This window comes from Babylonia areolata, chromosome 3 (assembly GCF_041734735.1).
Source record: "Babylonia areolata isolate BAREFJ2019XMU chromosome 3, ASM4173473v1, whole genome shotgun sequence".
Classification (NCBI taxonomy): Eukaryota; Metazoa; Mollusca; class Gastropoda; order Neogastropoda; family Buccinidae; genus Babylonia; species Babylonia areolata.
The window spans coordinates 18,181,390-18,197,441 of record NC_134878.1 but is presented as its reverse complement, the minus strand read 5'-3'; the positions used below and the strand labels follow the sequence as shown (position 1 = coordinate 18,197,441).

At 36.8% G+C, this 16,052-nt stretch overlaps 2 protein-coding genes across 2 annotated transcripts; one reads left to right on the top strand and one right to left on the bottom strand.

Annotated features, from left to right (window-relative positions):
* Window positions 1-9: 9 nt before the first annotated feature.
* On the top strand, window positions 10-5,300 carry LOC143279798 (required for excision 1-B domain-containing protein-like). The gene is made up of 5 exons (XM_076583975.1): window positions 10-59; window positions 1,374-1,508; window positions 1,992-2,196; window positions 3,195-3,283; window positions 4,072-5,300. Exons 2-5 carry the CDS (start codon window positions 1,402-1,404, stop codon window positions 4,163-4,165), a joined length of 495 nt encoding a protein of 164 aa, XP_076440090.1. The 5' UTR covers window positions 10-59; window positions 1,374-1,401; the 3' UTR covers window positions 4,166-5,300.
* A 4,090-nt stretch (window positions 5,301-9,390) lies between these two features.
* Window positions 9,391-15,988, bottom strand: LOC143279799 (transcription factor BTF3 homolog 4-like). Its single transcript, XM_076583976.1, has 7 exons — window positions 15,907-15,988; window positions 12,559-12,630; window positions 11,999-12,112; window positions 11,457-11,565; window positions 10,634-10,723; window positions 10,219-10,278; window positions 9,391-9,627 (listed from the first exon to the last, which is right to left on the bottom strand). Exons 2-7 carry the CDS (start codon window positions 12,628-12,630, stop codon window positions 9,581-9,583), a joined length of 492 nt encoding a protein of 163 aa, XP_076440091.1. The 5' UTR covers window positions 15,907-15,988; the 3' UTR covers window positions 9,391-9,580.
* Between the last annotated feature and the right edge of the window lie 64 nt (window positions 15,989-16,052).

Genomic DNA, 16,052 nt, shown 5'->3' with positions numbered 1-16,052 from the left:
ATCACTCTGACCAGATTAGCAGATTGACCCAACTTGACCAAAGCTTTTAGAGGACCTGGGTACATGTGCTTATTTCTAAATTATTGTATATTAACGATTCGTATTGTATGACAAATTAGATATTTTGATCAAGATGGTAGTACAGCTTTTAAAGTAAACTGAACATACCAGATTTATCTGTATAATGGTCAAATATAATTTTCGTTTTTAGCAGCAGGCATAGTTGAGAGGTGTACATTTATTTTTCATTACTTTTTAAATGTTTTGTTTGGAAACGGCCGACAGTATGCAGGTTAAAAAGACCATAACATATGCATATCAAAGAGCAATGAAACAGGAATCTCTCTATCGATTTTTACTCAGGTGAATTGAAAGGGAAAAGAGTAGGGTGACAGTGTCTTGATTGTCAGACAATAAACTATTTAGTATTGACAAAGTCAATAGTATGATCATCTTCTTCCACCTGACGACCAGCACCAGTATGTTGATGAAAACTGTTGTTTTGTGGGGGGTTGCTGTTGGGCGCAATTCAGCAGGGCTGCCAAGGGATCTGCTATTAGTTGATAGAGGAGATGGGATGCAGTCCACTGATGTGTTCATGTCTCCAGCTAGGCCAATCCAGCTACCAAAGTGGTCCCTGGGAATACTCCCAGTCAGCACAGCCTTAGCCTTCCATGATACTACTTATCAATGGGGTGAAAAAAAGGAGGTGGGTGGGTGATGGCGAGGCAGAGTGGGGTTAACTGAACAGAAGTGTTGGGGGATAGGGGTGTGTGTTAAATCTACTCTATTGGGTCACAGGCAGGAGGCCAGTCTGGACTTGAAGCAGTCCAGTGACTCAGCTGCAACAACCTCCTGGAACAGTGTGCTCCATTCCGGGGTGGTGCAAGGGAAGAAAGACATCTGTCCTGTGTCCAGCTGGCAGGGATGTCGTTGCTGCGGGTGTTTTCTGGAGCTTGGCCTGCTGTCTGATGGTTTTGGTAGGCAGACTGAGTTTATGGAGATGAGAACATGGTGGAATTTATAAAACATCTCCAGGCGAGCTTTTATTTCCCCGTCAGACGTGTAGGGGGTGCCAGTTGGGGTTGCTAGGGATGGAGGTGACACATAAAAAAACATCTGTCGATGTTGGTTGGTAACCCATCTTGCTGCTCAGTGCTGGACATTTTCGATGACCTGGACAGCACTGGCTACCTAGGGGTCCCACACAGAGGTTTTGTACTCGAGGATAGGTCAAACAAGGGCTTTGTACACAGTTTCCTTTGTCTTCTACTTTACTATTAGGAGGTTGCGCTTTTGAAAGCCCAGGGTCTTGTTGGCTTTGTTGGTTTTACAGTCAGACTATATTGTGATGCTTTTTGCTTTACAATCAGACTGCTGCTTTCAACACATCTCTTCACCATGGCTGAGGCAGAGGATGGTGAAGAAACTGCCAGCCCTTTATCTGTGCTGAAGCGTTTCTATGTTCTACAGGAGGAGCGAGTGGAAGCATATCGCTTTTTGGAGAGGTGATGTTTATGATAAAGGACTGAATAAATGCAACAAAATTTAGAATACCAATACAGCAGCAAAACCAATCACAGTGACTACTGCTAACTATGCTAGTAGTAATGATATTTATTGTTTGAAGATTGCAATGAAAAGTTAAGGATGTGCCAAAGGGTTCACTGACACAGCCACAGGCATAGAAGTTTATAATTTACAGGGTAACATATTTATATAGGGAGAAAAACCGTGGCAGTTATCTCTGAGTTTTAACATTGCTTTTATCTTTACAGGGTAATGTAATAATATATTAGGAGACTGCATTCATATACCAGTGATACTAACTAAAGACAATATGAGGAGAAAAATCCATGGCAGCTTATCTCAGAGTTTTAACATATCTATCTAGAAAGATTTAGACTTTTCAAAAATGCAGATGATTAACAATGATCAAACCATGATTACTAGCAGTCACATTATTTTATTTGCTTTTTTTGTTTTTCCAGCGGTTTCAGCGCATATCTTGAGGGAGCCCCCAACTACAATTTTGAACTGTATCGAAGCTTGGTTCATGAGATCACACAGAGCTTCAAGACCATTTCTGAGGAGGTACTGAGCATTCAGCAACAGTTCAAAGACATCCATCAAATGAGTCGTATTGCTGATGTTCTTGAGAAGGTCCAGCTGGCAGAGAAAGAGAAACTGGAACATGTAAGCCCTTATGATTTTTATTGTAAAGATACATAGATAAGATGGGACACTGTTTCTTTGAGTCAAATTTCAATGTTTTTATCCTCTTCAAATTTTTTTTTTTTTTTCTTTTCAGAAAAGAGCAGCGACTCTTAAATGCCCATTTTGTTATTCGTTGTGTCTGCCAGTCTGTCAGTGTCAGAGAGCCAGAGATTCAGGATTCCTTTTTTGAACAGAGAATATTGTTGGAACTAAAGGATCTGTGTACAACCAGACTTGAAACATTTACACAGAGTGTGGGATTCCTTCTATTTGAGGTTAAGCAGTTCAGGAAAAGTGAAAAATGAAGTATAAAAGTGGTGTGCAGTGTCAGTAAATGAGTAATTATTAGAGATGATAATGCACTATCATTTGATGTAAAACTTGTGTGATTTGTCTCTTGACTTTTCATGTTTGATGAAGTTATCTCTTTTAGTTTTATGTAATAACTAAAATGACAAGGAAAGATATCTGCAAGTGTGTGTTATCTTGTGTGTACATGTAGTTAAAAGAGAAGGGAGTTTTTTTTGTGATGCTAACCTAATTATTTGCCATGTGGGAATATTGTGAGTATTTGTTACCATGTGTATAGTTAAAACAGGGAATTCTTGTTGACATCATCCACACTGCATGAGAGCGACTGTTTACATTATTCATGCAGACTGCAGACTTAATGCACTGCCCTTGGATTTGAGGCAAATTTTGATCAGTCGATTTAGAACCATTGACTGTTTCAGAGTGATAAAGGTGTTGGTTGATAAAAAGATTGTTGGTTGGTGTTCATGTAAAAATGTGTGTTGGATATTTGAATCTGAACATGTACCTTTTATTTATTTTTTTTAAAGAGATGCTTTTTTTCATTTGGGACCAATTTCCAAATAATGTTTAATTCCAGTGCTCATCATTATGTCATTATTAAAAAAAGATCAGAACAAAAGAACAAAAAATACAATGATTACTGTGAAATGCTTATTTGACAGACAGTGGAGCTGCAGCTGAAGCGTCAAGGACTTTCAGAAGATCCTGACTGTGAGTGTTTCAAACAGCAAGTTACTGAACTCAAAGAAAAGTAAGTAATAATCCATAGATGATTTAGAATTACTTTAGTGATAATGACATCTGTTTTGGTTTTAAGTTTCTCCAGGATAGGTTAAAAAATCAAAAACAAACTGTAATGCTTAGTTTATTTTCATTCTGATTGTGACATTCTTGCCCGGTTTGTCGTGTTCCAGCTTCTGATCAATAAATCAAAACTTTGAGGGGAAAAAAAAAGAAAGAAAAATGGTTGGTACATGAAACACTAAGATGTTGTTTTGGGGTGGTTGATAAGTTTAGCTTGAGTAGGAGTTTGTGGACTGGTTGGTGGTGATCTAGTTTAGACCTAAATCTTCATGTTGTTGGTGTCATATGTCAGGGTAAGTTTGTGAGAGTAAGTTGATAAAATATAAATAAAGAATAAATTGACAGAAAAACCATAAACAATTATTTCATTACATTTCTTTGTTCACTGACTCAAATACTTTGAAGATAAATATGTTCTGGCTTTCCAAAGAAAAAGCCTATCGTCTTTCCAGCTTCAGATTGCTAGATTAGTACATATCATAAGCTCTGTGAGGTCATGAATTTAGGTTTATAGGTTTACAGAGTACTGGCCATTTGTTCTTGTTTCGTTCAGTGGTATACTGTGATAGGTTTGCCTTTCAATCTGATGTGCCTTCTAGCCAGAATACTATGGTGTTTTGAACTGCTCTGACCATTTCAGTATTCTGTAATAAATGGTGACAGGATATCATTTAACTAATGTTTTGGATTAGTTTTGTCGTTTGTCTTTAAACAGTGATTTGAACTTCATTCCAGGTTACAAGGCATTGTTCAGCAGATCAATGACCACTTGGAAGACCTCAAGTTTGAATCTGAAGATCTTTACAACTCAGAAGGAGCAGATCGGTAGTTCTCACAAGATGTTGCTGGTCCATTACAACATATCTTCTGCCAGCTGGAGAGGCATATCACAAAGCAATGCATGACATTGACATGACACACTGTACAGTGAACATGACTGCTGTGTTGGTTGAAGTGTTGTTGATGTGTACAGTGAATTACTTGTTTTGTAATATTGAGGTTACTACAGCTCAGAACAGTTGATTGTCACTTTGTATATGCCTGTTGGTCTGAGGGATGACCAGGTTAAGAGAGAAGAAATCTAACTTTGGCAGGGAAGATTGTAGGAAAGCTGGTGGATTTAACATGTGAAAACTGGTGTGATCCGACTGACTTTCAGCAGGAAATAATATAGACAGGGTCGTATGTTCATAATTATAGAAAAATCAAATTTGTATAATATACATAAAAGCAGACAAAAAATGAGGCACATACATTTCTGTCCAAAAAAACAACAAAAAAATTTGTTGATGTGTACCATGAATAACTTGTTTTGTTACTACAGCTCAGAACAGTTTCGAACAACAAAATCTCAGAAGTAAGCCTGAACAGCAGAGTGAGCAGTGCAGCTGTATGTAATGTGTAGCATGTACAACATTTTTTTCTTGGTTTCAGTTTGAAGGAGGAGCCACTGTTAAAAGAAACAAAAAATGAATGAACAGTCTGATGCCTGAACTTGGCATTAACCCAACATGCTGGTCAGGCCTTGAGAGCCTATCCTAAGTTCATGTAAAATGTTAACAAAAGAAGAGAAAAAGACTTTAGAAAATAACACTTGGTAAAGTGAAAGATATGTAGAGGGCAAATGATCGAAACAAAATAAGAACAAAAATGGGCCATGCAAAGTAAACTTACTCACATTGACACCAGCATACAAATGCACACACACACACACATGGACTTCTTTTTTCAATGAGGGGTATTTGCACAATTTCATATATGTATGTATGGAAGCATTTATCTGTAGAATTTAGTATATTTGGCTACTTATCCCTTTTGTAATGCTTCATCATAGTGCAAAATACAGCAGTGGCTCCAGTGTGTAGTTCTTCAGTTTCATCCAGCTGCCTAGTAACTCCATTGTCTTGACAATGTCCATGGCAGTCCACCTTAATTTTTTTTCCATTCTTGACCTTCTGAAGAATATTCTTCCTCAACTCTGCATACCCTGGACAGGTCGATAGTTTTAGATATGAACACATGTAAGTTGTTGGAATATTCTGACCAGGATGAATTTTTATTCTATCTTGTACTTTAAGTATGTTGCAAAGACTGTTAAAGGTCATACCATTTCTCCTTGGTTCAAGTTAGCACTTACCTATTTCACACGTCATCATGAGGCAGAGGGTATGTACGAGTTGTCTCCTCTTTCAGTAATGGAGTTTCCCTGACTTGTGCCTTTGTGAAGAGGGGAAATATATTTTGTATAACAAAATGGGTCTGTTTCTAGCACAGGATTTAATTCACACTGAAAGAATTTGTTGAGCAAGTATGTGTTTCTCAAACACTTTGATGATGAGAAATGTAAACAGTGAGGTCAGTTGTACATGGCAATAATGTTGTGTAGATCTATGCTTTTAACACATGTTCAGGATCGTGCTGGACAGTATTTAAAATTTTTTTTTTTTTTTTATCCTAATACTGTTCAGAATGGATTGCACAACTTTTTTTCCAGTGTTGTGTTAGTCTGTAACAATGTAATTTGTTCTTTTTATTTGTCCAGTAATGTCGCTCATTCCTTGTTGTGTTGTAGCACGATGACATCATGTCTGGTTTTTATTTTTATTTATCAGATATACAGAAAAAAATTCTGCAACTGGTCTGAATGGAAAATCTGCATGTGTTTTACATTTTCTTTGCATATAAAGATGTTTGCATAAATTTATCCAACCACACATAAAAACTAAGTGTATAAAAGGAAAACTATATGTGCTGTTTGTAGTTCAAATTCCATCTTAGAAAATATTTCATAAATGTCATAGCTGCCAACCATCTACAACAATCATTCAGGAGAGGCAAGGGGTGGATGAGGACTTACTGTATGACAATGGTAATTGAAATGACACCTTAAATGACTACTCTAACTGATGAAGTTTCACAGGAAACACCTATTCTAACCTATGAGGTGTCACCTCAAAATTGTGGTTCGAGTGTACATGCCAGCTACTTGGGCAAATCAGTCCATGTCTAACTGGTCTGGGCGTCGTTCACTTACATCACAGCTTGAATCACTTGGTTTATGTGAGTTTTTGCTCAACTGATTTCAGTTTTAAACCTGATGGGATACCCGATACCTGTTAATCTTAAAAATTATTCCATCCCCCAACCGCATCCTGAGTGGAAAAAATTTAGTCCAAGTTAGCAGCTATGCAATATGTAAGTCACTGACGCAAGTTATGCCCCAGGTATGGATATAACTGTACCACCAGGTTGGTCCCTTTGGACAGTGTACACATTGCATTTGGTATATAGGTTTCACTTGCCGTCAGTTTTTTCGCTTGGTGCTTTTAGCATATTGCCTGTAAAATCTATGTTATTTTCTGTTGTTTCAAGGGGATTGCATAATTAATAAAAAGATGTGTGTGTGTGTTTTGTGTATTCAGTGTGGCTTCGACAGTGCACTCAACTGTTGTAGGGCTGGTCTACAGAACAGCTGCACTGATGGGGTACAAAGTTTTAATATATTTCCTCAATATATATACATATGTTCCTTTTCCTTTCCATGAAGCAGACTGAGGAAGACTGATCAGAGTCGACGTAAAAGGTTTGATAAAAAAAAAAAAATTCAACTGGTGTTGTTAAGGCCATTCTCTAATGAATGCAAGATTCGGAAAATGGAACGTTCATCATCTCAAAGATTTTCCATTATAGCAGTGTCCAACTTCAAACTCACTAAAGCCTACATTGTTACTAATAGTTGTCTAGTTCTCAGTTAACACGTCTGCAAAGAAAATAAAATGGTATCAATTGGTAAAATAAGATCACTAAGTCAATTCTGACCAATCTGTCAGTGCCAGTTGCAGTCCTTTATATATAAAATAACTTGCACCATGTGTGGAAAGAAATTCAGATTTAAAACTATATCCAGTATTAATCACTGAGGAAAAATGGCCATATTTTAGATACAGTTCTCAAGACAAAAGCACTTGTGGCAAATTTCTACCACAATGCCAAAAATGATAAATCACAGGTTAAGGATGCATTTCCACGGCATAAACATTCTTGTGGTTTAACATTCTTCCTTTCAATACACATTGAGGTTTCAAGTATTAAACCTTTGCAGATTAACATTATCAGGGCTGCCTCATGCTTGCTAGTGAAGACTTAAGCCCTCTGAAACTTTAGAGGTTATTTTCACCTGTGTGTTTAAGTCCGTTTTTTTGTTCCATTGGTATCTTCATTACTGCCGTCAGATTTTTGTTTGTTTAAAGCATTTGCAAAGCAAAGATGCCCCATACTGTTTCTTACTGGTCACTGTAAAGAAAAAGAAAAAAAAAGGGGATTTCCAGTTGCTGAATGAAAGAGCCAGTGCCAGATGATGAAGGCTCTTTCGGCACTAATGGACAGTTTAAATTAACAGTACGCTTTGAAATAAAACATTAAAAAAATCAGCATAGAATAACACCAATTCATTGAAAAAATGTGAGTTTTTGTTGTTGTTGTTTTTAAAAAATAGGAAATGGATGTAGATTGATCAATGAAAAAACTGAGCTATATTTTTCAAAATCAAACAAATGCAGCATATTTCTTTCATTTTCAAAAGAAAATTATTTTTAACAAAAATTTCATGAAGCTGAATGAAGACATGAGAGAATGAAATCTTAAGCACATTTAACACACTGTAATGGAAGAAATTAGTCACTTCAATCTTAAAGGGGATGAATGCTACCAATTCATTCAAATAAATTACAAATAAACATAATTTGATAATTCTTATCTTTATTGTATGTTATGAACACTTGCTCACAGTTTATCATCATAAAACTGAACAGTGAATTATTGCACTGGTCTTTATATTAACCTAAGTATTCAATTTGACAGAAAAAATATAGATTCCAAATAGACTGCATGTTACAAACTTTAGCCACAATCATATGAGACATGAGCTTTGCTTCCAGTGTCTTCAGGTATTTTCCACTCGACAACAGATGGTAATGATCAATTATTAGATGGTCAATATAATCTAAGAGATTCAGGAATGCACAGTTGAATGAATATGGTGGACAGTTATATGGAAGAAAAAAAAACAAAGACTTGCACACTTTAGATTGCACATTTTGTGACATTTCTTGAGAGAAAAAAAAGAAGAGCTCGTCTTCAGTTTCATCCCGCACCTAAGCAGGGGAAGCTGTACTTCTTCACTACCACAACATAATGAAGGTTAACAGTCAAAACTTGCCATCTTGTTTTGGGACATTTTGAGAAAAACACATCTGAACTTTGTATTATACTGTAACTTTGTTTTAGAAATTAGTTCAATATCGTGATAGCTGCTTTGGAAATTTATCTATTTCAAACATTTTAAGCTTTGAAGACCAAGTTTTTCTTGTTCATCCGATTCAGATTGCCTTTGACATAACAAAAGTATTAGCAGTCAGAACTGCATTCCGAAGTGTCAGTCTGATAAGATGGGAGTGCCACACTTGCCCATCCTGAAATGGCCAAAAACAGCATCCCACAAAAAGAAACATTGGAACAAATCTGTAAATGCAAGGCCCAGCTTATTCCTCAGCAGGCTGATTTAGCAGGACAAGGAACAAGAAATGGCTGAGTGCTGTTGATCATCAAGTGGATATCCAGCACAGAATGGATTTCACAGAAATAGGCTCAGTCCGTTATTTGAAAGACTGTAATAAATGCCACCAGTATCTTTGAAAATCAATCAAAATCATGAGTCATCAGAATGTTATAAGCTTATGGCCTGTAGAAACTACTTATATCAGATACCACAAGAGAAGGTGAAAATTTGGTAAGTAGTTTTGGCAGGCTACCTTCATTATCAAGGTCTGATTCGTTTCCTTGTGCAGGGAAAAACTGAATTTTTTTTAAAATTTTGTTCTTCTGTACACTTTAAGTACAGAAGTGAGTGCTTGTATCAATTGTTGTACTATCACATTTTAACAGAGCATTACATTATTTGGCCTTCAAAGAACCTGGGGCACTATCATTGCAGCTCACAGACATGCAATGGCACAAACCTTAGCAACAGAACAAACAAAGCACAATCAAAAAGAGGGAATTTCATAAGACCTGTATTATTGGCAGTCCAAATGATACAATGACAATATACAAAGGAAAAGTTGATCGTAAGCAGAAATATGGTGGAACGGATGATGCAACAGACAGTCCTGCTGATGGTGGCATAAAGTCTGCAGGACGTTGACCATGAGTGGCTGAATGATGACGCTGCCTTTAGAACCACCTCTCAAACCCCCTCTCCTTTGGATGCCTCATCAAAGTTGCCAACCAACTCTGCAACAGACCACAAGACATTATACCAGTCAATTATGGACAAGAAACTGTAACACTGCGGTCTAAAAAAAAAAAAACTAAAAAGAAAAGCCTATCTCTCTTTCTGAGGAATTTATGCTTGGCGCATATCAGACTGCTGACTTGACCACAAAAAAGCGAAGAAAAAAAGAAAAGAAAAAAAAGAAAGGTAAAATCTGGGTTCCAAAAAGTATTAAAAACAGCAACCATTTCCACATCTCTTGATGCTGTATCTTTTTTTTTCTTCTTTTTATTTATCTATTTATTTATTTTTGAACAGTAAACATGCAATGCAACAGCTGGCAAAGCCCTTTAATACATCCTGTCAATATAAACAAAAACTGTAGATGCAACTGACTCCAGAAATGGATTACTTGCTCAGTTCATAAAATGGTAGCATCAATAATGTTTATACTGTTCAGAGGAGAAATTTATGGGAGGAAAAAGTATATGCAAACACTATGCACTGCAATACCCACCCTCCACTCAAAAATTAAAAAAAAAACACACAAAAGAAACCCTAGTAAACACACAAAACTCTATGACAAATTAATCTTTCAGGGAATGACTCACCTGGTACTTCATCATCATCATCAATGTCCCCAGAGCTCTGCTTGGAGGAATCACCAGCAGCTGTAAATAAAAGACAGGAGTCATTTGCCATGCCTATCAGTGGTTCACCTATAACCAAATGTTGACATTGACCAAAAAAAAAAACAACAAAAAAAACAACAACAAACAAAACAGTGTTCAGTTCTGTTGTTTAAATCAGAAATCTTTTCCAAAAGATATATTTCAATGATTTAAATCCAGGCTTCGATAAGTAAATAAAACTCCCTCACACTAATTAACAAAAGCACTGTTTCTGTGTTTTGAATATGAAAATATAAGATTCTGTGTGAAAATATCCCGTTTACCTTGGATACTGAATGGAGTAAAATTTAAAATTCCCACACAGGGAGAAGAGTAGATCAAAAAGAAACATTACCATTGGCAACTGTGGATGCCAGCTTTCGTAAGCTGCTTAGGCTCTCTGTGCCCAGCTGGTTCAAAATACCTGGCAACATCTCAGCGATTTCTGTAAAACAATGCATTCTAATTTCAAAACAAGAACACTGTTGACAAAAGAATTTTAATACAGTTAGACAAATGCCACAACTGTCACAATTTTTGGAAGCAAAATAACCTAAGCTGGAATGCATAATCCAAAGACCACTATGTATCAATGAAACTTTGTGAAAAGATGACAAAAACAAAACGTCAATGGAACAGTCTTCAGAAAATGGTAATGTGATATTTTCAGCTTTATCAAATCTAATGGCTAAGACACCAACCAAAGTTCTCAAGTTCAATATTTCAATATTCTTTCTTTTTTTTTTTCTTTCCGTTAACAGCCTTCAATATATTTCAAACCAGTCAACTTTTATCAGTGCCAATCATGTTTCACAATGTAATAAATGTATCCCATCAAAACAAGAAGCAGATGATATGAAGGGCATAGCTCAGTATTTCCCATAATGTACTGATGAATGTAAAGAGAAACAGAATGGCTACTGATCATCTCCACAACTAAATGCTGGTCATTTCAAAGATAAGACAGCATGCTGGTGACATATCACATCTTACAGATGATGCTGTGGGAAAATTTTAACTAGCTACAAAAAGAAAGAAGTAGAAGACGACTTGAATGTCTAAGACTGTAGTGGGAAATATGTATTGAACTCTGCAGAGAATATAAAAGTAAAATTAAACCACAAACATGCCTAAGAAGTAATAGGGAACACTGCAGCTATTTCATGTTTCATACTTACGCTTCATCTCAGCATGGCCGGTGATGGCAAACGTATTTGCAGCAAGAGATGCCTGAACTTTGGGATTGTTGAAATGGATGACTTGGCCATCCTCTTTGATCATGTTAACCTGGAAAATATCCTCAACTACTAAGTGTTCTAATTATGTGTTGTTTCTTTCTGGATAAGTTAAAAAAAAAAAACAACCAAATAGCGCCACATCTGGCTGAACTGTTTTATATTAACACAATATTCACAGCAATTTTTCTTAAAATGTTACAAATAGAAAACCTGAACAGAACAGTCTTTTACAATCTAAAATCTCATCTTAATATACTAACAAGTTCACATGACACAAAAGTTAAGGACATTACATCAAAGATATACAAAAACAATACAAAACTTTAACCAATGTAACAGAACCCATCATAAAAATGTTGATTTTACTGGTTCTGTTGATAATTCAACCCCCCTAACATTCTTCCAATAGAATCTTAAGACTTTTTCACATGATTATTTAGTTTTTGTTTTAAAAGTTAAGTGACGACAGAGAGTATACAAACCTCTTCAATCCCAGGTATTGAGTTCACAGACAGCTTTTTCAATGAACTCTGCAACTTTTTGTCATCTGTGGTGGCTGTTCTATGGATGACCTTCTTCTTTCTTCTTGCGGAACCCTGAAAATTACAACTTACATTGGCTTATGTGACATTAAATACTGAAACCAACACAAATAAGCAAGATAAACATGTATCTTGGGGCTGTCACCTAACTGAATATGTTTGAATAACTTCCAAGTCAACACCTAATGATAATGAAATAGTGGAATGAGTAAAAAGAAAACAAATGAAAAGAAAAAAAAGATGATATATAATAACTAATTCATACAATAAAAAATAAACTTGTCTGAAGAAATTCTATAACAAATCGTTCACTGATCTAAGCTGGCCGAGTTATAAGGTCTCCAAATCCAGGTGTTCCTACAGACATACTCTGTGAATATCAGCACGTGTATACACTATTTCAGCATGTGAGAGAGAGTGTATGTGTAGTGTGTGTGTGTGCACATGCCAATGGGAGTACTTGTGCATACTTGATATAGCTGTGCTTGTTTGGCCCTTACCTTGCCACCAATTCGGACTTGGTCAGCTTTAGCTTGCAACTGCTTCAACTTTTCTGGATTCATTATGGGCATCTGTGGGCAAAAGAAAAATCAATCTATCAAATTAAAAAAATTCACTGTTCTAACAACTGCACATTTCTCATCTAATCAGACAAAATTCTCTGTTCTATTTAACGACTGCACATTTCTCATCTAATTTCAGTCCTGCTACTGTGTCATGGAATGACAGAAGTGAAAACTATAAAATAGTTTTTAAAAAAGTGCTGGGTTTTATTCACTGTATTGAATATACTGTTATCAATAAGAATTTTAAGACGTTTATTCTTTATAAGAGTAAGAGTTTATTCTTTGCAAGTGTAAGTTTAGAAGAGATTAAAAAAAATCTATTCATCAGACATATCCAGATGAAATACACAAGGCTACTGACATGCCACGTAAACACACACACACACACAGAGAGAGAGAGAGAGAGAGAGAGAGAGAGAGAGAGAGAGAGAGAGAGAGAGAGAAACAAAAAAAACCAACAACAAAAAACACACCAACCCCCCCCCAAAAAAAACAAACAAACAACAACACAAAAACACACACACAAACAATAAAATGTTTCAGTACTTTCAGTTTCACTATCATCAAGGTAAGACATTTCTATTAAATTTTCATTTGGTGGGGATTCCGTTTCTTCTGGTAGATTCCCTGATTTTCTCCCATGCCTACAAACAGAAAATTATGTGCCCAGCACCAGAATGAGTTGCAGAAGACTGAAGAGACTAAATTACACTTATTGAAATAAAACAAGTTAACATACAAAATATACCAGTACCACCTGCTCTACATCATAACTGAGCAAAGTTTCCAATAATATTCATGTACATAAACCACATATCTAATGCAGTGGCAATCCTCTCAATTGTCAGGTCAACCCCTTCTTGGAAATGCCACTCCCTCAATGGCTCAAATCAAATGCATCATAAAAATGCAGCTGATCAGCTTATTGAAGGAGCCAGTTCTACCAGTCACACTGAATTTTAACTTTCATACTGCCTTCTAACTTTTTTTGTGATGCTATATGTCAGAGTAAAACATATGTTGTCCATGTGAGTACCGTAAAACTGTGGCAACTACGAACAAGGCCAGGATGAGGAAATTGCCAGTCTTTGGAATAATCGTTTGTAATACTGACCTGTTTGTTTGGTGAAAAATATGCATGGAAATCATGCAGTGGCATTTCCTAGCATGCTGATTAATGGGGGAAAAAAAAAAAAAAAAAAAAAAAAAAAAAAAAAAAATCAATTGATTTAAACTGTTGGAGAATTATCTAAATAATCTAGCCCATAGCATAGTGTTAACCATGATGGACTTGTAATCCAATTCCAATGGTTTTGATTCCCACCTAAGCCTGTAACAGAAGCTAATGAAACAGTCAACAGAATTGGCAACCTGATAATGCATTTCTCCTGACTTTGGACGGAAAAGGCATTAGACCTACTGGCTTGGCTGACCATCAGGGGAATAGCATCTGTCTATATGTAATTAACACAGCCCCGAAAGAGCTCCTTTACAGTCAGCTGTTCTATTACATTAATGAGCAACATGTACAGAATTTGATTTGATCCAATCAAGAGGCAATCTAAGTTTCATCTGCATGGTTCTGCTTGAAGACAAAGTCAATTTTGAAAGGAAAACTCTTAAGTGATAAGAGCGAATTTCCCCTCAGTCACTGCTGGTGTATGTGAAATTAAGTGGAGACTTGGTCTTCATTAGTGATCTTTAGACATGACCAACACCAATTTACTTATAAGTTATGACTACCATGGCTGATTAATGCTGGGCATTTTCAGATATATATCATAAAAAAATAATTCACCTACTGCTGACACTGAGTACATTTTCCATGTATGCACTCAATCTATGTTAACCAGGGAGATCAGAGAAATCATCACCCTCCATCCAACAATTTTGCCCTGGGCAAGATTCTAGAGCTGTAACTTGTGTAAGTGTAACTGTAAGTCTAACCACTAAGCCAGCACACCTTTCAACTCTAGTTTAGCCTGATGTCTGCTCTTCAGGGAATTCTGTCAAATGTTTTGGTGTGAGCACTTGACTTTGGTCATGCCCTTGCTGATCTTGTATTGCTAGCATGACCAATCTGGCTCTCCTCCTACGCCGTTCCAGGGTTTCCCACTCCAGTGTCTGCAGCAGTTCGGTGACACTGACTGTCCTCTGGTGTTTATTAATATTAAGGGCAAATTGTGCTGCTCTTAGTTGGACCCCTTTTATTTTGTCTACCTCTTTCCTGGCGGTGGGGTCCCATTCTGTACTGGCATATTTGAGGATAGGGTGTATCAGGGATTTGTAGGCGAGTGACCTTATTCTGATTGACCCTTCCTCAGGTTCCTTCGTAGAAAGCTGAGTATCCTGTTTGCCTTTGTCACCATGCTGTTGATATGGTTCGTGAAGCAGAGATTGGACTGGAGTGTGACGCCAAGATATTTAGTGGCTGCCACATACTCAAGTCAGTGACCATGCAGACGGTACTCTGGAGGACTGCTGTTTCTCCTCGTGGCGCATGTGAGGACACTGCATTTCTTGGGATGGAATTTCATCTCCCATTCATCTTCCCAGGCCTCTAGTTTCCTCAAGTCATCTTGCTGGGTGTCGTGGTCATTTACAGCAGTGATGAGACGGTACACAGCAGTGCTTTCTGATATTGTTGACGGGTAGTGACTATGACTATTACATATATATTCATACTACTGTGCACTGGCAAACTGAAGATGCATGACTCAGTCAATGATCTGGAGAAAAAGTCCTTGTTCAGTGAGTGAGTTACCCAAAGTCAAACTGTTTCAAATATTAAACCAGCAAAGAAAAATCGTTAATATAGTTCATTTGAAGATGAAGGAAAACTGTATTCCGTCAATGTTCAACCGACCGTACAACCTCAACCAGTGTTGCCTTCTCGAAAACATGTCAAACAAACCAATCGCACTCAGTGACTAGCAGGCCACAGTAATCTCTTTTAGTTTTACAATTATAGCCCATGTTACAATCCTGTTGTAAGGGATAGATCATCAAACTAAGTAAATTACACAGATCTGGCACAAATATTTATATGGAACTTTTCCATCTAGTCTCCTTAAAATCAAGAAAACACTTGGCGTGCACCGTCACGAAACCTGCCCAAACAGTCAAGTGTCAGTCCCACAACTAATCTTCGTTCAGTAGAAAGCAAGTACACGCTAGTGGAAAATAAGTACGAAATCCATGGCTTGAAGGTCGACATATTAGCACAGAACTTAGCACAAGTAGCTATTAAAACAAAACTAAATGTAAAAACTATATAGTGACCTGCAGTTATGAGAGATCTTTCTCTCCCACGAGGCTCCTAGTATGGCCGCTTCGATGGAAAAGGAATGTGACGTAGTGATTTTCTGTGCATTTTCACACACATATAATCTATAACAAAAATAATGATAAAATTTGACCTAAGGTAT

What these genes read in the sequence shown, in the direction of transcription:
- LOC143279798 (XM_076583975.1), top strand. Translation starts at nt 1,402, where the DNA reads ATGGCTGAGGCAGAGGATGGTGAAGAAACTGCCAGCCCTTTATCTGTG. An exon ending in AGAAAGAGAAACTGGAACAT is followed by an intron (nt 2,197 to 3,194) that starts GTAAGCCCTTAT and finishes CTTATTTGACAG; the next exon opens with ACAGTGGAGCTGCAGCTGAA. An exon ending in GTTACTGAACTCAAAGAAAA is followed by an intron (nt 3,284 to 4,071) that starts GTAAGTAATAAT and finishes ACTTCATTCCAG; the next exon opens with GTTACAAGGCATTGTTCAGC.
- LOC143279799 (XM_076583976.1), bottom strand. Translation starts at nt 12,630, where the DNA reads ATGCCCATAATGAATCCAGAAAAGTTGAAGCAGTTGCAAGCTAAAGCT. An exon ending in CAATACCTGGGATTGAAGAG is followed by an intron (nt 11,566 to 11,998) that starts GTTTGTATACTC and finishes GATATTTTCCAG; the next exon opens with GTTAACATGATCAAAGAGGA. An exon ending in TGATGATGATGAAGTACCAG is followed by an intron (nt 9,628 to 10,218) that starts GTGAGTCATTCC and finishes GGTCTGTTGCAG; the next exon opens with AGTTGGTTGGCAACTTTGAT.